This window comes from Papaver somniferum, unplaced genomic scaffold (genome assembly GCF_003573695.1).
Source record: "Papaver somniferum cultivar HN1 unplaced genomic scaffold, ASM357369v1 unplaced-scaffold_22, whole genome shotgun sequence".
NCBI lineage: Eukaryota > Viridiplantae > Streptophyta > Magnoliopsida > Ranunculales > Papaveraceae > Papaver > Papaver somniferum.
Window position 1 is genome coordinate 2,250,884 of NW_020632152.1, and position 18,911 is coordinate 2,269,794.

General features: G+C 36.8%; 5 protein-coding genes, 1 non-coding gene and 2 pseudogenes across 8 annotated transcripts; 1 reads left to right on the top strand and 7 right to left on the bottom strand.

Moving 5' to 3' along the window:
* Positions 1 to 310: 310 nt before the first annotated feature.
* Positions 311 to 886, bottom strand: LOC113340556. The gene has a single exon (XM_026585687.1). The coding sequence runs from the start codon at positions 884 to 886 to the stop codon at positions 311 to 313; it is 576 nt and encodes a 191-aa protein (XP_026441472.1).
* Positions 887 to 6,239: 5,353 nt separating this feature from the next.
* On the bottom strand, positions 6,240 to 9,593 carry LOC113340639 (40S ribosomal protein S4-3-like). Its single transcript, XM_026585764.1, has 5 exons — positions 9,478 to 9,593; positions 7,679 to 7,756; positions 7,409 to 7,589; positions 7,161 to 7,258; positions 6,240 to 6,874 (listed from the first exon to the last, which is right to left on the bottom strand). The coding sequence occupies exons 1-5, from the start codon at positions 9,478 to 9,480 to the stop codon at positions 6,440 to 6,442; spliced, it is 795 nt and encodes a 264-aa protein (XP_026441549.1). The 5' UTR covers positions 9,481 to 9,593; the 3' UTR covers positions 6,240 to 6,439.
* LOC113340709 lies at positions 8,045 to 8,123 on the bottom strand. The gene has a single exon (XR_003355624.1). It is a non-coding gene; the product is annotated as a small nucleolar RNA snoR14 (small nucleolar RNA).
* Positions 8,260 to 8,425, bottom strand: LOC113340711 (annotated as a pseudogene).
* A 707-nt stretch (positions 9,594 to 10,300) lies between the features above and the next one.
* On the top strand, positions 10,301 to 12,156 carry LOC113340663. Of its 2 annotated transcripts, none has more exons than XM_026585781.1 (6): positions 10,301 to 10,451; positions 10,548 to 10,709; positions 10,800 to 11,021; positions 11,148 to 11,293; positions 11,393 to 11,609; positions 12,017 to 12,156. In XM_026585781.1, the coding sequence occupies exons 1-5, from the start codon at positions 10,336 to 10,338 to the stop codon at positions 11,584 to 11,586; spliced, it is 840 nt and encodes a 279-aa protein (XP_026441566.1). In that variant the 5' UTR covers positions 10,301 to 10,335; the 3' UTR covers positions 11,587 to 11,609; positions 12,017 to 12,156. The 2 variants fall into 2 exon arrangements, with proteins under 2 accessions (XP_026441566.1, XP_026441567.1); XM_026585782.1 differs by having other exon boundaries at positions 12,025 to 12,156.
* LOC113340557 lies at positions 11,997 to 13,543 on the bottom strand (annotated as a pseudogene).
* A 576-nt stretch (positions 13,544 to 14,119) lies between these two features.
* Positions 14,120 to 15,698, bottom strand: LOC113340490 (BURP domain-containing protein 3-like). 2 transcript variants are annotated; one of them, XM_026585632.1, is made up of 3 exons: positions 15,588 to 15,698; positions 15,367 to 15,481; positions 14,120 to 15,244 (listed from the first exon to the last, which is right to left on the bottom strand). In XM_026585632.1, exons 1-3 carry the CDS (start codon positions 15,630 to 15,632, stop codon positions 14,316 to 14,318), a joined length of 1,089 nt encoding a protein of 362 aa, XP_026441417.1. In that variant the 5' UTR covers positions 15,633 to 15,698; the 3' UTR covers positions 14,120 to 14,315. The 2 variants fall into 2 exon arrangements, with proteins under 2 accessions (XP_026441417.1, XP_026441416.1); XM_026585631.1 differs by having other exon boundaries at positions 14,120 to 15,247.
* Positions 15,699 to 16,645: 947 nt separating this feature from the next.
* Positions 16,646 to 18,347, bottom strand: LOC113340658 (BURP domain-containing protein 3-like). Its single transcript, XM_026585778.1, has 3 exons — positions 18,270 to 18,347; positions 18,071 to 18,179; positions 16,646 to 17,945 (listed from the first exon to the last, which is right to left on the bottom strand). The coding sequence occupies exons 1-3, from the start codon at positions 18,309 to 18,311 to the stop codon at positions 16,906 to 16,908; spliced, it is 1,191 nt and encodes a 396-aa protein (XP_026441563.1). The 5' UTR covers positions 18,312 to 18,347; the 3' UTR covers positions 16,646 to 16,905.
* Between the last annotated feature and the right edge of the window lie 564 nt (positions 18,348 to 18,911).

The following is an 18,911-nucleotide window of genomic DNA, read 5'->3' on the forward strand; positions in this document are numbered from 1 at the left end:
TATCAACAATTTATTATACTTTCTTGGGACAAAACATACTTTCCAAGCTTTTTTTTTTAAAGTAAGATATATTGCCAAGCAGAAAGTTGATTCCTTGATTCAGATCTATTTGGAATCAACTGTGTAGAAGTTGTTCTGCTAGTGACTGAATCTTCAGAATTAACAGTTTCTATAACGATTACAAGAGAGTTTTGATTGTTACATAGTTGTTGTGTTTTGACAGAGTCATAAGCGATTGAAGAAAATAAAAAAGTAGGTACATAATTAAACCAACATGCCGTCAAGTGTTCCCTTCTCCCTTTCTTTGCTATTAAGTCTGCAACCTTGTTGGCTCGCCTGTCGACATGTTTAAAGCCCAAAAAAAAACTAATTCAGATGATTCTGATTTAACATCTTCCAGAATAGGTATACTCTGCCATTGAACTGAAACTGATTTCCCCTGCAGATAGTTGATAATGATTTGATTGTCTCCTTCTATGACCAGATTGTGTAGATTGTTCTGATTAGCCCATCTGGTAGTATACAGAAGAGCTAGAGATTCTGCTTCTTCTGTTGTTGATGCTCTGAAGACTCCCATTGCTGCTCCTTTGCATGTTCCTAACCAATTACGAAGCACACAACCAAAACCTGCATCAGTGAATTTTGAAACCCAAGAGGCATCACAGTTTAATTTTAGAGTATCTTTTGCAGGAAAGTTCCATTGCTTAAGCATCACTGTCTTAATTCTAGGTTGTGTTGTGACAATGTTAATAGTTTGTGGATGCCAATATGCATAATGCCTTGTGATGTCTACAACAAGTTGTTCAGGTGTTCTTTCTTGTTTTTTAAACACACACAAGCATCTTTCTTTCCATATGAACCAACATTTAGTTGCATCTAGAGCCATAGATATGGAGTTTATGTCACATGTCAACCATTCATTGTACTTATCTAAGAAAGAATTATTATTAGAGATAGAGTTTACTCACTGTGATGCCATAGGTGGTAGATTCCAAACTGCTTGAGCATAGGAATAATCAAAGAACAGATGGTAAGTTGATTTGATTGCCTGTTTACAGAAAAAACACTGAGTTTCCACATCAAGAACTGAGCCTAATTTCTCTCTTGTTGGAAGAGTGTTTTGCAAACACTTCCAAGTGAAAAGCTTTATTATTTGTTAGGTATCCATACGCCAAAGTCCCTGCCAAAATCTTTTAGGCTCGGTAGAAACTGAACGGATAGGATTGAGAAATTTAGTATATAAGGATTTGACAGAGAATTCACCATTTCTGGTGAGCATCCATCTCAGTTTATCTTTTTTCAAGTTTCCAGTATTGTTGGTGTAGAGCTTGATGTTCAAAATTTCAGAAACTAAAGAATTGTCGAAAAAAGAGTGTAACAATGATTCATTCCACTTCTTGTGTCATGATTGATCAAATCAGACACAAGTGATATATTGCAAAATCTAGTAATTGAATTAGCCAGAGGTTGGTCCCTAGATGGTATCCATTTGTCATCCCAAAGGTTTATAGACATTCCATATCCTACTTCCCAGAAACTGTATTTCTTAATATGTTATATTCCTTGTAGGATGCACTTCCAAATCCAAGAAGCCGATGACTTCTTTTTGGAATATAAATCCCCTGTCTCCTTAAAGTATTTTCCCTTTAAAAAAATTTCCCATAAGCCATCTGGTTTACTAACTAATCTCCAAGCTATCATACTGATCATAGCTTGGTTTACCTTATTAGATTCTTTAAACCCCAGACCTCCTTGGTTATAAGCTTCCCCCACCAAAAATCCCTCTGAATGTCATTTATTCTTTTTGTAATCTTTTTTGGTAAAACAAAATACCTCATAGTAAAGATAGGCATGCTAGAAAGTATTGATTTGTTTATCTTGCTGGACTGTGACAACACTTTAGCTAGCCAAGTTTTGACTCTTTGTTCCATCTTCTCAATTATGCTATCAAAAGATTTCAGTTTTGATCTATCAACAAATAAAGGAACTCCTAAGTGTGTATCTCTAATATTGATTTTCTTTATTTTCATGAGCCTAGTTATTATTCCTTGGTGTTTACCATGGACTCTCTTGCTAAAGAAAAGACCTGACTTGGTGAATTTTATTACTTGCCCTGAAGAGTCACTAAAAAGATTTATGGCATCTAAGAGGTTCTTACAACTGCCTAAGTCATCCTTAATGAAGAGGAGAAGGTCATCAGCAAAAAACAAATGAGATATTGGTGGAGATGTTGGAGTACTGTACTATTTTTTCCCTGGGATGTCTTCTTCTACAGAGACAAACTACAAAGCTCAATTAATAAATTCATACAATCAAATGAAATGAGCTCATTAGAATGTGTAGAACGAAATATATATAACTTACATTGTTACCGATGTTAGGATAACCGTTTGCATCGATTTGTTCGGCTTTGTTTACAAAATATTTAGCATTAAGCAATTCTTCTCTAGTTGTTCTGCGAATAGGTAATGTCCCTGAAGAACATCGTGCCCTTTGAAGCCCACAAAAGATAGAGGATGCTGAAACATTTTTACTTCTTGTCTCTCCTGGAATTGAGCTCGGTTTCGTCTATGTATATATGTAAATGTCAAATTTCGTAAACAATATTGGAAAGTCACTTATTATCATAATGAATATCAACATTGTATTTCTATGGTAAAACAATATGGAAGTATGGACCTATATATAAAAATTTGGTTCAACTTTCATCAAGTGAAATAAAAATTCTCATAAAGGAAGTTATTGTTGAAGTCTATGAGTTATAGTGACTTATGATCACAAATGCAGACGAATTCAAAGAAAAGGAGCTGAATGTTCTTTCCCTAGTCTCACATACACTGACATACGCCTACCCCTACATGTGAAATGGGTTTGTACTTCTATAAACAAACTTGTGCACGAAATGACTTTTATCTTACCCGGATTTTATGATCCTTGAGTAGTGGATTATCAAATGCCGGTTACTTATAAATGTCAATGCAATCTATCACGTCACCAACTTCGGTCTGAGATACAGGAAGAAAACCATTAGAAACAACCAACTGTCATGAACAATGAATTCAAGAACCAAAAATCGAAGTCATCTTTATCATAATCTACCAGTGTAGAATCATAAGTTAAACACTAGAACCAGAACTATAGCACAAATTACTTACCGTAATGGTTTTAACTGGCTTTTTGTTTAAAACTTTTAGCTATCTTTCAATTTCTAAATCATCTTCTTCTGCTTTTGGTGTGGTTCTTTTTCCATCTACGTAGTGTATAATACTAAAAGAAATTAAAACAAAGAACATAAGGAAGCTAATTTGTAAATACTTCATTGTATCAAATAGTTTGTTTATGAGTTAAATATTCTAACTATGTGGTTTGTTCAATTTAATTATATAGTTCTTTTTGTGGTACTAATGTGCATTAAATGAGAATCAATACAGATTGTTTTGTGAAAATAGTTTTACACTCAATACATCAAAAGTAACGGCGTAAACGAATATCCGCATCTAAATCCAAAAATACCACAAAATATTCAGTAGATCTTAAGTAGACTTTTCTGTGTGGTATGTATCAATGTGCACCAATTATGAATTAATACACACTACTAAGTGGTTCCATATATTGGAATACATTTGGCTTTTCCGGAGATGGTGTCAAACGTCCTATGCTGATGCTGAAGATGTGGAGTACTCCTCTGAGGTTTTTGCTTAAGTTGGCTTGAAGCAAAATCTCCAACTCCATGACAAATTAGATGAACATCTTTTGCTAGAAATTGAGGTTTGCTTGTACTGAGGAAATGAAATTTGGTATTGGGTACTGGAGGACTACATAATGATTGAAGCATCTCCCACATCACTTGTATGTCTGAATATCCTCTGCACGACTCCATTTGGTTGTAAAGTTTCACCATTCCATAATCCTTTCCATCTGAAATTTCCACATTAATCATACATATAAACCAAGTAATCCTGCACATTTATGAATCTAAAAAGAGAAGGAGAGATTAGAATCGTATTGGAGTAAAATCTTACCTTTGTTCTTACGGGTAAGTCGGGAAATCACTTGGTACTTTGGTTTTTCTCCATTTATCCTTCTTCCTCAACCAAATATTCTCATTCTTTTTTCAATTGAAAATAAGTGATGATGGGTCCATAAGCCAAATGGTTAGTTGAGTTTTCTTTTTAGGTAGTTTGTGTGTACAGTGACCTCAACAATATAGTTTGAGCTGAATTTGAAATTTTATCTTCCAGAATTCCAGTGCATTAGAGATAAGCACCCCATCTAGTCTACATGATAAAGGGTCCTTTTGCATATTAGAGCCCGCCACCAACAGGAAGGTCAATGAGTTCATGGTGTCTCGTAATAAACTCATTGAACCTCTTCCCTAATCTTGAGCCGCCAGGTTTCTTTTCCAATTCCTCCTTAATGCTTTGAAATCTCCGGTTTACACCACGCTAGAGATGCCCATCCTGTTATATCATCTAATTCCTCCCAAATATCCAGTGTTTTTTCATCATTACAGGGGCAATAGACATTAGTTAATGTCCGTTCAAAATTACCTTCTTGGAAAAAGAATTTCTGACTAATTATCCATCTTGTCAGGTAGTAACCTTAACATCCGTATGGAGAAATAGATTTCCCATTAGTGATTGCAAGAACAGAATCATCATTCACTTGCTACACCTCCTCCTTTATGACTAGCGCATTCATGTGTTTCAACAATTTGTGCAAAGATTTTCTGCACTTGTTGTTGCTTGCTTCTATGCTTTGCACCCCATGTTGCAGCTTACCTCCATCAAAAGCTCTACTGTGTTGAATATGGTATCCACACTTTTCTTATTATCCGAATTCAAATTCTGGAGACCCAAGATCACTTTCCAATTTTTTATCTACTTCTTCCACAACTGAGATGGGGACAATTTCCGTAAGTGGGAGCAGGTATCTCTATCCTTTTTTCTGCGTCTTCTTGAACTTGACCATTTTTTGGTTATTGACTTGACCTTCTTCAATAGCGTTTCGTGTTTGTTAAATGAGTCATGAAAATTGATTACTAGAAAATAATCATTAAAATTAAATGAGCGTCTATCAGATACATAAGGTGGGTGGTAACGAAAATTTCCAAATAACTCAAATCATTTTAAGATAATAGCATTCCATTATTGAAGTTGGAATAACCCAGACGAACTTCTGAGATGTTGGTGTAAGCTGGAAAAATAAAAATAATGTATTTCTTCTGCATGCGGATTCCAGATTTGGTCCACATCGAATTCAAGATTTATCCAGTTTTGGGTTGTTAACCACTGCCTTTTACTTCTTTATCACCTCTGTCTAGATCTGTTATTATCACCGACTCGAGGCTACACTTTCGCACACTCTTCCCGAAGATGCATCTCTCCACAATCTCCGGATCTTATTTATGTGAGGGGTAAGCTTCAGTGAAGTGAATTTAGTAGAAAACTTATTCAAAGAATGCAGGCAACTCAACCGGCTGATGATGAGAAGGTGTTACTGGCTGGGTTTGAATGGAAACAATAATATCAGAATTTCCGATTTTATGTTTTGTTTCAACTTGGCAGAACAATACCACGTCAATTCGGTGTTATTATTAAATTTTTACTCACTTATGATATCTGATGTCAATTTTGGTCTTACTGTCAAATGGTGGAAGCCTAGAGGTGTTTGTATTTCTGTATTTCTTTTAGCTAAGGCAATTTCAACTAAGAACTGTTCCAGGTCAAGCAAATTAGATGAGCAATGCACAATAAAAGATGGTTATTTTTCATTCCTCAAACTCAGATGCAAAACCAAATCATGCAAATATTGCGATAAATTTAATGTAATTGTGGATTTGTTTGCGGAGTTCATGATTATAACTTCTTCGTGCGTTTGCTAACTCATTTAAAATTCGGAATTATCTTGTTTTAAAGTCTTTGGTATTAGAGTCATAATTTATGGGTTCATAAATCCAAGTTTCCCGGCAAATCTTAAACATACCGAAGAAACGTAATTCCACCAAATTCCATGGACCAATAAATCCAACCTTTAAAATTATACATCCAAAGTTCCAAACTCACCATCACCATAATATTATTTCACCATTATTTATCTCTATGAATATGCAAAATATATCACCCAATTCTTCTGTCAAATCAGTAAACAGATTGCTTTGGGTAACAGATACAGAAAACAAATAGTGGGAAACAGATGTCCATGCAAAAATGCATGATGAATTGACTGCTGTAAAAGAATAACAACACAAGGAAACAGTAAGATGATACTAACTCAGAAGATCAAAATAAAATATTCTCCTTGGTCTGAAACACAAAAACAGAGTCAACTTAAAAATTTTGTTCAACAAAGTAGAGATGAACTAAAACAGGAATTGTTTATCTTAAGCTACAATTAACTAAACAAGCCGCCAAAAATCCTCATGAAACCTTCAATAAGCTTATGCTGTTGCAGCTCCTTGTGCTGCAAGTCTTTTCCTTGCTTCTTCGATGATAGACAACTTGATACCCTTGCCCTTGGGGAGTGAAACCCATGGCTTGGTACCTTTCCCAATGGTGAACACATTGGCCAAACGGGTGGCGAACTCATGGCCTGTAGAGTCCTGGATGTGAAGGGTATCGAAACTTCCCTTATGCTTTTCTCTGTTCTTGATAACACCAACACGGCCTCTGTTTCTACCTCCAGTGACCATGACGACATTACCAATATCAAACTTGATAAAATCAACAATCTTATTACTCTCGAGATCTAGCTTGATAGTGTCATTAGCCTTGATAAGAGGGTCAGGGTAACGGATGGTGCGACCATCGAAGGTGTTAATGTATGGGATACCTTTAGATCCGAAGTGCACATTTCTAACCTTGCAGAGCTTGAACTGCAAAGAGGAGAATTTTTCATTTATGAGATCAAGAAAAATAAGTTTCATATGAGATCAAGAAAAATAAGCTTCATTTAACAGAGGCTGGGCAATACAATGATTAAAATAACTGGAAATCTACATGGAGAGGAAATTTTCTATTAACATAGGCAGGGAAATATGGTGACTAAAATAACTGGTAATATACAACATGGAGGGTATAGCCTTTAGTAAACTAAGTACCAGAGCTGTGAAACATTCAACAGATAAGCATGGCATAACAAATGAGCGTAAAAAGACTAACCTTAGCTTCTTCATCCTTGATTGAGTGGAGACGGAAGCGACCCTTGGTGTCATACAGGAGACGGAAGTTCTCATTCGTCTTGGGAATCGATACAACATCTATTAAGGTTGACAAAGAAGCAATATCAGGGTTTCACATACTTTTAAGACTAAGGTCATAGATAGCATTTCTCTATGGAAACATGTTAAGAAAATTCAGACTAAAATGAAGAAACAGACCAAGTGAAGGAGTACATTATGCACACGTACCCATGAATCCAGATGGATAGGTCTTGTCTGTTCGGACTTTCCCATCAACAAGAATGTGCCTTTGCATCAAAATAGCAATAACCTCACGGTATGTAAGAGCGTACTTCAATCTGTTTCGCAGGATAAGAATCAAGGGTAGACATTCCCTAGATTTGTGTGGACCTGATGATGGCTTGGGAGCCTGCACAACAGAAAAGTTCGCATAGCAAGTAAGCGTTGCATCCTTGCAGCCATACGTAAACTTAAAAAGTATATCGATCATTTACTTACAAATGCGCCTCCAAGTTTATCGAGCATCCAATGCTTGGGGGCATTAAGCCTCTTCAAATGCTTCTTCAATCCCCTCGCCTGAGAATTATCAAACAGTTAGGATACAACAAATTTGGTACGATACTACAAGTGTAAGGAACCTTTGCATTTTCAGCAATTCATACAAACATCCTTAAAACTCACAACATCAACAGAAATACTACAAATGCAACTACATCGAACAATAACAGGGGACATTCTATTGGAATGCATTTCCAGAGTTATGAGTTTTTAGATACCCTGCTTAATCGATTTATTCACTTAACACCCAAATTGATAGCAGTCACTAGACTTGGGTTCAACTTGGGTGTTTATCTAATTCCCAAAGCGATCAGAACCTGTCAAGATTCAAGAGTAACATCACAGAATTCAGTGGATTGAGCAATGAATCTTATCGTCATTTCGCTTAGGGTTTAGAATTTTAGATTGGATCCGGGCAAGTATGGAGTCACAGAACTCACAAACACCTTTCACTAACTTACATTACAGACTCATTCTACTAACCTTGACAACTATCAATCACAATTGTAAGAGTAAAAATTAAATGTTAGAAACAATCATAAGGAAAATCATTCCTTCCCACTAAGATTGATTCAAAAGGAAGGTGAAGAAATAAATTCCAGCACAATCCCCTCATATATTTATTCTATGCACTTGTCTGAACCGAATGTGGTCTTAATTTTCAACATCCAGTTATTCGAAGGCAAATCAGAACATACGTTTAATTAATAACCCAAGCAAAATATTAATCAGAAAATGGAGCAAGTATTAGATGTATCAGAGCTGATTGAAGGACCAGATTGAAAACAATAAAATTTTCTGTTAAGTCTAAAATCAAAAAGCTCTGAGAAAAATCAATTTCTAAGAACTAGAAAAAGACTGAATCAATTTATGCCTCATCACTAAACCAGATAGGAGACTGAAAATTGGAAGAAAGAAATCTCCCAAAAACTCATATGGCTACTCTGAGAGGCATTTATACAACAACAATTCCTTGCAAACAATGAAAAAAACATCACCAAAACCGACTCTCGCATGGGATTGGGTGTTCCCAAATTCCCTATTAGGAGAACAGGTTTTCGCGATGTTTTCTCCATTATCCATCTAGAAATGAAGCTCCCAAGTAATCCCACAAAAGCTAAACAAAAAGAAGAACATAACCCCATTGCAGGAAACGAACAAACCCGAACCAATAGTTGAGGAATCGGCAACCAAAATAGACAGTCAAGAATTTTAAAGCGGCTGTAGGCTTTTCTTATAGGGGATAACTAGCCAAACATGTCCAACTCCCCTAGTGTCCACCATGGTTACAATGCCTCTTCAATTCATACAAACATAGTAATTTTCATCCTACTTGACTATTAGCCTTTAGCTATTCAGATTCAAAACTTAACATATAACAGCATTCAGAACATAGTAAATCCATAAAAAAAAATTAGCAAAAATTGGAAATCCACGCAAAACCAAGATTTGTCCTAAGAAAAATCAGGACAAAATCTACAATCAAGAAGAGTAATAATGTAGAACTTTACAAACCCCTAATATAAATCTAATCCACAATCAAAATCTCAACTAAAACTACACAAATGAGCTGATCACCAAGCAAATCATACTTCCGGCACCTCAAATTAAACTTCAACGCTCAACAATTAACAACATGATGGATGCGCATCAGTGCAAACAAAAAAAAGAATGAAAATCTTAACTGAAAGAATGATTCTTAAACTTGATTATGAGATTGAAATAGAGAGATTACGAACCATGATTGATTTCTTCGACTGTAAATTAGGTTTACCCTAATTTTCTTCTTCTTCTTCCGCCTCTGGAGCTAACCCTTCTACGCCACTTTTTTCTGAGAATAAAAGAAGCCTCAAACCCTAACTGCGTTTATAAGAGTTTTCTCCAGAAAGACGAATGTAACCCTAGGGTTTACATGTAGAGAAACGGTGTAAAAAGAGTGTCATAAAAGACTAAATAAGATACAAGTGAAAAGTTTTTTGAGCAAGCTAGCCGAATAATTTTTTTCAAACTCAAGTGACTAGGAATCCGGCTCATAAAAGTCTGACTCGTTTTTCTTGAGTCTGACTTATTATATGTGACTCAAAACTAGTAAAATAATAGGAAAAAAAAAAAGCTACCCGATATCTGATTCGCGCCTAATTGGATTCTACTCATCCAAATCTGACTTGGTACATAAAAAGTTTAATTCAATCAAATATATGGCTCAATCAACCAGTGCAACATTGTACCTCTTACAAATGGTTATGAAAAAAAGTTAATTCAGTTAAATATATGGCTCAAAGAACCAGAGTAACAATGTTCTTCATTCAAATGCATAGCATCAGAGATATAATGGAGTCAGCAATCTGAAAAATGAAAAGGGAAACCAACAAAAAAACGAAAAAAGAGAGTTACCTACTCATCTGACTCATACCGATGGATTCAGATCCCGAATCAGATGGCAACAAACTATGGGTGTTTGTTCTTGGCATGTTATACCTAGGCCCAGCCCACTTTCATGTCACGTCTAAATACCAAGACAAGTTCCAAAGGTGCGCATGATGAAACCTAGGTTCATCGAACCTTCTCCCCTCCCCGCCACTAAATTAACCCTCAAAATGGTAAAGAGGTTCTTTTGGATCAAGCAACAAACAGCTGATGAGCACAATGACTCTGCTTCTGCAGCTGACAATAATGTCCCCCAAATCATGCTTCTCTCTGGTCCTCCTTCTTGGTAACTACTCTCTCCCCCTCGATCTCTCTCTGGTTCTCCACTAACTTCAACATTACTGCTCGACTGATCCCTGTGTTCTTCCCTGTACATTTTCAGTGGCAAAACATCACTTCTCTTCCAGTTTGCAGTCAACACTGTTTTAGAACAAGGAAGAGATGTGGTTTTTATATGCAGCAAACGCAGATTAGAGAACAAACCACCATTCCTATCTCAGGGTTTGGATCCTTCTTCAGATATATTTCAGAAAATCAAAATGAAGTAAGTAGTAACAACCAAACCCATTTCTCCAAATTTTGTAGTTTTTACTTGCAATTTATGTTGTGAATGGTTTGATTTATGTTTAATTAGATATGTGGAAGATGATGAAGAGATTAAGAAATACTTTGCTGCATTTCATATGCATTGCAACAATGAAGGGGGGACATTCCCTGGAGCGGTGATTATCGATGATTTTGGGGAGTTCTTTGATGACACTAATTGTAAACAAAGATATGGTGGTAACTATCGAGGCCGGGATTTAGCTGTGGTTCGTACTCTTGCGTTATGTCGTGACGCAATTCTCCACGCCAAGTAAGAATTCCAACATTTGATATCTGACATTGTAGTTAGTAGTTGTGATCAACATATTGTATTTTGGGTTTGATATTGTTCATGGCTTTAGCAATGTCTCACATGTATAATAACATCATCATACAGTGAAAGACTGCTGCTCGAATCGTCATTAGTAGGAGGAGACAAGTATAGTTGCAAGCTTTTGATTTCGGATACTCATCTTGGGGACACACCCAGGTCTTTATTCATCTATAAGAGATGGGTTCCTTCCATTTTCACAATTAAGCCAGGTCTGTACTTCTACTCAGTATCATTTGGTTTTTACCAAGAAATGCTTTTTGTATGCCTGCCTTTGATCTCTAATTTGATTTGTTATTATGCATTTACAGGTGATGCATCTGGGTCATATGTACTTAACAGTATTACAAGCAGTAACGGTGCTAGTATCATCCGCTCAACAGGGGCAACAGTGGAGGCATTAGCATCAACAACTGTATCAGTGGCAGGAAGGAAGAAAACTGCTGGTTGTGCCAAGTATTCGATAGCTCTTCAGTATCTCATGTTGGAAGATATTATTAGCTGAAAAATAGAACTCCATTACTACTGGTAATGCTCTTTACGCAATTTTGTTTTCCTTCATTTGTTAATGTCCATGTGTAGTTAATGAGAAATTGTGGAGGAAGTAGAACCAGTTATCTGTTTCTCTAACAAAGTTTATCTATTGTAACTAAAATTGATAAAGAATGAAGCTGAGTATGCTTAGTTGAAGGTGGATTATGGCAAGTTTCTTTTAGAAAACTCGTAATTAGTAGAAATTAGATAAAAAATTCATGTTTCTAGTCGAACCTTAGTCTGCCTGTCGGACAAGTTCTATATTCAGTATATCATGTCTTTGTTCCTGCAATTTCACTAGTTCTTCACCATTAAACATTTTTCAGCGGTTAAAAGATTTTATTGAATGCATACGTAATACATTACAGTTCATCCTCATCCTCAGTTGTCTTTGTTCTTAGCAACACAGATAATAGTACCTTCACTAAGGAAGTGACAGATTGGAACAGTACCAGGCTTAACCTTGAGGACTTGGAAAGCTACATGGTCAGGATCCCATTTGGAGGTGTCTTTGTGACAAACGACCGTGGCTTTGCTCTTCATTCCATCCGCACCGACCAAAGGGCACCACATAAGCTTGTGCTGTATGTGGTGAGGTTGCATGACAATAGAAAACTGCATATATATAAGGCAGGGTATGGCACACAACTAAGTTATCATTAACGACTCGTCTTAATCCTGAGCTTACTACATATCGTTGTTTCCTCATTTGTGTTCTCTGCCCTTTATTGCTGACGCTTACTGTGGTCAATACATTAACATTTTTCCCGAATTTGGAAGTACCGAAGTCAACAAGTGATTCCAATGAAGTTGCACAGAACTTCTCGTCGTTTTCCATATCTGGTTCTTCACAATCGGTGATAGTTTCATTGATTAATTCAGCATCCTCTGATTTTGAGTTGATAGCAAACTTGATCATGATCTCTGGCAACTTATCCGAGGAGAATGGGGTCACCTTAGCCAGCTTTTGTGGTAAGAAAGTAGTTCCACTAGCAGTACTTGCAACAAATTGCAAGTTCATTTTGGCCCCAGAATGTAAATCTTTTTCTAAAAAGAAGAGAGAGGCGCCTGGATTATATTGGAGCTGTCTATTATCAACTCTGTTTTTTCCAAGAGGCGGGTTTCTTGAGTATTTGTTGAGCTTTAACTGGTTTTGAATAGTGTTTTTGTGCTTGGGGGAGTAGCGTACCGTAGGTATTGCCCCGATGGAAAATGTTGCCGCGTTGTTTCGAAAGCTGCTTCCTGCTTTGTCAGTCAATGACTTTCCTCGATCTGTTATCAACCAAAAAAAGACATTTCAAGAGTATTAAGAACTAAGAAGAGACTAAAGTCTTGGGTTGGCAAGCTTTTAGTTCTGGTATCATTTGATTTCTGTTGTATTTTCTGAGCTATGTTTGCTACATCTACCTATGATATTTCTGTGCTTTGGGGTGTATCTGGGGATGGTCCTGCTGCTCTGACGTCAATCGATGACTTTCCATCTTGATCTGTTAACAAACCAAAAAAGACATTTCAAGAATAAAAAAAACTGATAAGAGATAAAGTCCCAGTTCAGAATCAAACCAGGATGCAGGAAATCATGGAGTATTATAGGCATAGGAGTGTTTGGCAATTTGTTTATCCAATAGATTTCAGAAGGAAGAGCAGCATGGTTTCCTACAGCTCCAACCTGCAACACCGATGCAGACATACATTACATTTTAAACAAGAAAAGCCCATGGAATTCCTGATACATGTAAATGTAAGCTCACCAAGAGACAAGAAGCTGAGATGAGTACAAGAAGCAATTCCATAATGTTATAAAACCTCTGAAAGAGAAGAATTTGGGAGTAATTTAGAACTTATAAGCTTCATATTTTGATATCCATTTATAAATGCAATAATGGGCATGGAAGGTCCTACTGAACTTTTTATTGAAAAAAAAATAATGCCAGGAAGCCTTTGTCAGTTTTTTTTTTTTTTAATTTACTTTTTCTGTGGGAGATTGTACACAAAAAAGTAAGCCAAATTGCACAAATGCATCACATGTGCTACTTCAACTTGGTATAATAAGCCAAAGTGTGTCTCAGCTAGTTTCATACAGCATGTGACAGTTCAATGGCAACACCCATAAATCATGACCCACTTATATATTTAAGAAAGAGAAGAAAAGAAAAAGAAATACTTGCGGATAATTCTTGAGGGGATGGGGATTATTCATGAGGTTCTATGTACGAGTCCAGTTGCAGCTTGGAAATCCCCGAAGAAGAACAGTCTACTGGCTACTGCAATATATACATCATTTCCATGTAGGCTAAAGAGCGCAATCCATCTGTGAGCCGGTCCACTTTGGGAAAAATATTAGTGCGTCTTCATGCAGTTTCTTTAATTGCAAAATAATACTGTCTGCACTCGAAGCATCATTAGGACGATCACCTGGTATTGATATGCAGGCATCAATGAACTTCTGTGTTATGGGTTCGATGACAAGTATGAATGATACAAGGCAAACAATGTTGTTTGTAGGAAACGAGAACATGAAATATCTACTCTTTGGGACCTTATGGTGCAACAAGAGTGTTTGGTAGTTGAAGTTCTCTGGTTGTAGCATCTCTTTGTAAGCTAAGATTAGCTGAAACTTCGCCATTCGCCAATTCTTCATTATCAAACATTTTTCACGGGGTACAAGATTTTATTGAGCACATAATGCATTACTCATACTCAAATGTCTTTGTTCTTAGCAACCCATACAATACTGTCCTCTGTAAGGAAGTGACAGATGGGGACAGTTCCCGGCTTAACCTTGAAGACTTGGAAAGCTACATGGTCAGGGTCCCATTTCGAGGTGTCTTGGTGGCAAACGGCCGTGGCTCTGATTTTCATTCCATCCGCACCAACCAAAGGAACCACATAAGCTTGTGCTGTATGTGCTGAAGTTTCATGACAATAGAAAACTGCGTAGAGATAAGGAAGGCTATGACATGGAACAAGGTTATCACTAACAATTTCTCTTACTCCTGAGCTTACTACATATGGTTGTTTCCTCGTTCTTGTTCTCTTCCCTTTGTCACCAAGAATTACTGTAGTCAATACATTAACGTTTTTACCCAATTTGGAAGTACCGTAATCAACAAGTGATTCCAATGAAGTTGCACAGTACTTCTCTTCGTTTTCTATAGCTGGTTGTTCACAGTCCATGATAATTTGACTGATAAGCTTAGCTTCTTCTGATTTCTGGCTGATAGCAAACTGGTTGAAGATTTCTGGCAACTTACCGGAGGAGAATGGGGTCACCTCAGCTAGGCTTTTAGGTAAGAACGTAGTTCCACTAGGAGTGCCTACAACAAAGTGCAAGTTCATTTTTGCTCCTGGATATAAATCCCTTTCTAAGAAGAAGAGAGACGCGCCTGGACTATCCATGAGTTGTCTATTTATCGCAGCATTGTCTTTGGGGATGGTGCTTTTGCCTAGACTCGGGGAGTACTTGCTGAGCGCGAACTGTTGCAAAGGCTGGCTTAGGTTTAACAGTTGCGAAGGCTGCTTTTTTGTGTATACTTGGAAGTTTGCCTGTTCAAAAATAGTGTTTGTGTGCGTTGGGGTGTAGATGTTGCGGCTTTTTGCTCCATCAGTCGATGCCTTTCCTTCTTGATCTGCTACCAAACAAAAAAAAGACATCAAGAATATTAAAAGAGATTTAAGTGTTGGATGGGGATGAAAAATATACTTCGCATGAATTTCTTAGAAAATTTTCAAGTGAGGCTTAGAATCAAACCAGCAGGACGCAAGAGATCATGAAGCATAGTCGGCATAGGAGTGTTTGGCAATTTGTTTTTCCAGTAGATTTCAGAAGGAAGAGGAGGAGCAGCATGGTTTCCTACAACTCCAACCTGCAAACAATACAGACACACACCACATTATATATAGTAAAAAAATATATATCCCATGAAATTCTAGATATTTTATGAAAACAAAAATGTATGTAAGTAAGCTCACCAAGATACAAGAAGCAGAGATGAGTAGAAGATGAAGCAATTCCATGTTATGAAACTTCGGAATTAGAGAGAGCTTTTGCTGGAATATGATGATATTAGAAGGATTTTTGCAGTAATTTATAGGCTTGATATTTTGTGATCCATAAATGTCTGTATTTATTGAAATACTACTGACACAAGTGCACACTCTTTTAAAGAGTGTGAACTATTTTATTTATTCTTTTTAATGGAAAAAAGAGTGTGAATTTAACATGTTAATTTGAAAAAAAAAAAAGAAAAAACAACTTACTGATTGTGCCTATAAACCAACACAAGTGACCGATCACCAACTAAAAATATCATTTGAGCGCTTAGAAGAGAGGAAATAAAACACTAGCTTAGTCTATGATGCCTACGCTAGCTAGATGCTGTAGCACAAAGTCTACAACGCCTACACTAGCTGTGACATATTTGGTTGGAGGGGAAGGTACCATTATCGTGGAAAACAATTCGATTTTCATTTTTTTGTTTATTGAAGCATGCACATATTATAAAAGCAACTAAACTGATATAACACATGCGAATATGATTCCTCTAGAATCGCTTAATAAAATATGGTTAAGAAAAGCCTCGACTCGGTGATTAAGAATAGATGATGAATGGAGTAGAATTTTCCCAAAATAGGAAAATTAAAAATCCCACAGAAGTGGTGGGTAAAAGCTTCCTCCTCCGAGAATATGATTCCTGGTATTTCCACCATAGTCTTCTCTGCTGTAAATTTCTGTCACGTCAAATTATGGTACTATAAACTATTTCACTCTGTCGACAACAAATTACATATATTTTATTTTTGTAAGGTACTAAAAAATCAATAAATATTTACAGACATATATTTTTATTTTGTAAGGTGCTAAAAAATCAACACATATTTACGTACAGTCGAACTTCTGACCTCATGTACGAAAACAAGTCCTCATAATAAACAGTCTTTAAAGCTTGGCTATAAAATTGCAAGATTTTGGAGGAAAACCAGCCTCCCAACAAACAACTACTTCAAGTGTAAGCAAAAAAAACTCCCAATTAGAGAAAAACTAAACATAATTTATTTCATTCGATACCTTAGCTTTACAGCCATATTGCACTTATAACTATATAAGCACCATCTTAACCACCTAAACAAACCCGATCAAACATCAAATACGTACAATCCTTTAATCCCATACATACAACACACATACACATATACAGCTTAAATAACTACACAGATCTTATCTAATAGTACACACGTATACACATTGCCCATTAAGAATATTACGATTCATCATTATAGTCTCATATCCTCAATTTTCTTTGTTCTTGCCAGCCCAGACAATAGTATCCTCGGTAAGGAAGTGACAGACTGGAACAGTACCGGGAGTAACCTTGAGGACTTGGAAAGCTACATGGTCAGGATCCCATTTTGAAGTGTCTTTGTGACAAACGGCCGTGGCTTTGATTTTTGTTCCATCCGCACCAACCAAAGGCACCACTGAAGCTTGTGCTGTATGTGCTGCAGTTGCATGACAAAAGAAAACTGCATATGGATAAGGTAGGCTATGGCACACAACCAAGTTATCACTAACAATTTTTCTTACTCCCGAGCCTACTACATATTGTTGTTTCCCCGTTTGTGTTCTTTTCCCTTTATCTCCGCCAATTACCGTAGTAAACACATTTACATTTTTCCCGAATTTGGAAGTACCGTACTTAACAAGTGATTCCAATGAAGTTGCACAGTACTTGTCTTCATTTTCCATAGCTGGTTTTTCACATACCATAATAATTTGACTGATAGATTCAGCTTTTTGTGATTTCGGGTTGATGTTAAACTGGTTCAAGATTTCTGGCAACTTACTAGAGGAGAATGGGGTCACCTTAGCCAGCTTTTGTGGTAAGAAAGTAGTTCCACTTGCAGTACTCACAACAAAGTGCAAGTTCATTTTTGCTCCCGGATGTAAATCTTTTTCCAAGAAGAAGCGAGACGCGCCTGGACTATTTATTGCAGCATTGAGATTTGACCCGTTTGGAATGGTGCTTTTGCTGAGAGGCAGCTGCTTATATTTAACATCATAGAGATTATCTGAGATGCGCAAGCTTCCTACTTTGTCAGTCAGTGGCTTGTGCTTTGGGTTGTATTTAACATCGTAGAGATTATCCGAGACGCGCAAGCTTCCTGACTCGTGCTTTGCGTTGTATTTAACATCATAGAGATTATCCGAGATGCGCAAGCTTCCTACTTTGTCAGTGGGCGACTCGTGCTTTGGGTTGTATTTAACATCATAGAGATTATCCGAGGGGCGCAAGCTTCCTACTATGTCGGTCAGCAACTTGCCTTCTTGATCTGTTATCAAACCAATATATTTCCAGAAAATAAGAGCTAAGAAGAGACTAAAGTATTGGGAGCGGTAAACAATATACTTCGCATGAATTTTTGAGAAAATTTTCAACTGAGGTTTAGAATCGAACCAGGATGCAAGAGTTCATGAAGTATAGTGGGCATGGGAGTGTTTGGCAACTTGTTTTTCCAGTAGATCTCAGAAGGAAGAGCAGCAGCATGGTTTCCTACAACTCCAACCTGCAACACCATGCAATTCAAACAATTACAATACAAGCATGCTATAAAACCGCGATATTGTATCAAAAACAAAAATGTAAGTAAGCTCACCAAGAGACAAGAAGCAGAGATGAGCAGAAGAAGTAGTTCCATGGTATAAAACCTTTGAAAAAGAGCTATCGATGGAATGATGATATCATTGATATGATAGAAAGAAGATCTGGTGAGTAATTTATAGGCTTGATATTTTGAGATCCATAAATGCAATAATGCATGAAGGTCCTACCTACGGAGTTTGTATTATTGAAATAATGGCAAGAAGCCTTGTCTTGCAATTCTAAAGACTATGACTAGTGCTATCACACGCACTCAACTTGGTGAGCATTAAAATGACTAAAAAACAGTCCAATAAGTTCCTCTTTATGCTACTTGCTACAATAAGCCAAAGCGTGTCAGAATGTAGGTCTCATATCTATATACATACGTGACCGTTCAATGACAACACCCATAAATTATGACCCATGCATGTGTTCAAGAAAAGAAAAGAAAAATACCCGTGGATAATTCATATGTGTGTGCAATGATAGAGGTTCTTTTGGATATGCATGAAAAATAGTCCATCAAGTTGCAGCTTGGGAGCCCCCAAAGAAGATGACATAACTATTTTGGCTATTGCGGTATATCCATATGCATGTGGACTAAAGATCAGAGCAATGCATCAGTATGAGGATGGGAACAAGTGGTAACGTTTTT

What these genes read in the sequence shown, in the direction of transcription:
- LOC113340556 (XM_026585687.1), bottom strand. Translation starts at nt 886, where the DNA reads ATGGCTCTAGATGCAACTAAATGTTGGTTCATATGGAAAGAAAGATGC.
- LOC113340639 (XM_026585764.1), bottom strand. An exon ending in CTATCCATCTGGATTCATGG is followed by an intron (nt 7,259 to 7,408) that starts GTACGTGTGCAT and finishes CAACCTTAATAG; the next exon opens with ATGTTGTATCGATTCCCAAG. An exon ending in TCAAGGATGAAGAAGCTAAG is followed by an intron (nt 6,875 to 7,160) that starts GTTAGTCTTTTT and finishes TCCTCTTTGCAG; the next exon opens with TTCAAGCTCTGCAAGGTTAG.
- LOC113340663 (XM_026585781.1), top strand. Translation starts at nt 10,336, where the DNA reads ATGGTAAAGAGGTTCTTTTGGATCAAGCAACAAACAGCTGATGAGCAC. An exon ending in TTTCAGAAAATCAAAATGAA is followed by an intron (nt 10,710 to 10,799) that starts GTAAGTAGTAAC and finishes ATGTTTAATTAG; the next exon opens with ATATGTGGAAGATGATGAAG. An exon ending in GACGCAATTCTCCACGCCAA is followed by an intron (nt 11,022 to 11,147) that starts GTAAGAATTCCA and finishes ATCATCATACAG; the next exon opens with TGAAAGACTGCTGCTCGAAT.
- LOC113340490 (XM_026585631.1), bottom strand. Translation starts at nt 15,632, where the DNA reads ATGGAATTGCTTCATCTTCTACTCATCTCTGCTTCTTGTATCTTG. An exon ending in TCTCTGCTTCTTGTATCTTG is followed by an intron (nt 15,482 to 15,587) that starts GTGAGCTTACTT and finishes TATTGTTTGCAG; the next exon opens with GTTGGAGTTGTAGGAAACCA. An exon ending in TGATCTCTTGCGTCCTGCTG is followed by an intron (nt 15,248 to 15,366) that starts GTTTGATTCTAA and finishes TTTGTTTGGTAG; the next exon opens with CAGATCAAGAAGGAAAGGCA.
- LOC113340658 (XM_026585778.1), bottom strand. Translation starts at nt 18,311, where the DNA reads ATGGAACTACTTCTTCTGCTCATCTCTGCTTCTTGTCTCTTG. An exon ending in TCTCTGCTTCTTGTCTCTTG is followed by an intron (nt 18,180 to 18,269) that starts GTGAGCTTACTT and finishes ATGGTGTTGCAG; the next exon opens with GTTGGAGTTGTAGGAAACCA. An exon ending in TCATGAACTCTTGCATCCTG is followed by an intron (nt 17,946 to 18,070) that starts GTTCGATTCTAA and finishes GTTTGATAACAG; the next exon opens with ATCAAGAAGGCAAGTTGCTG.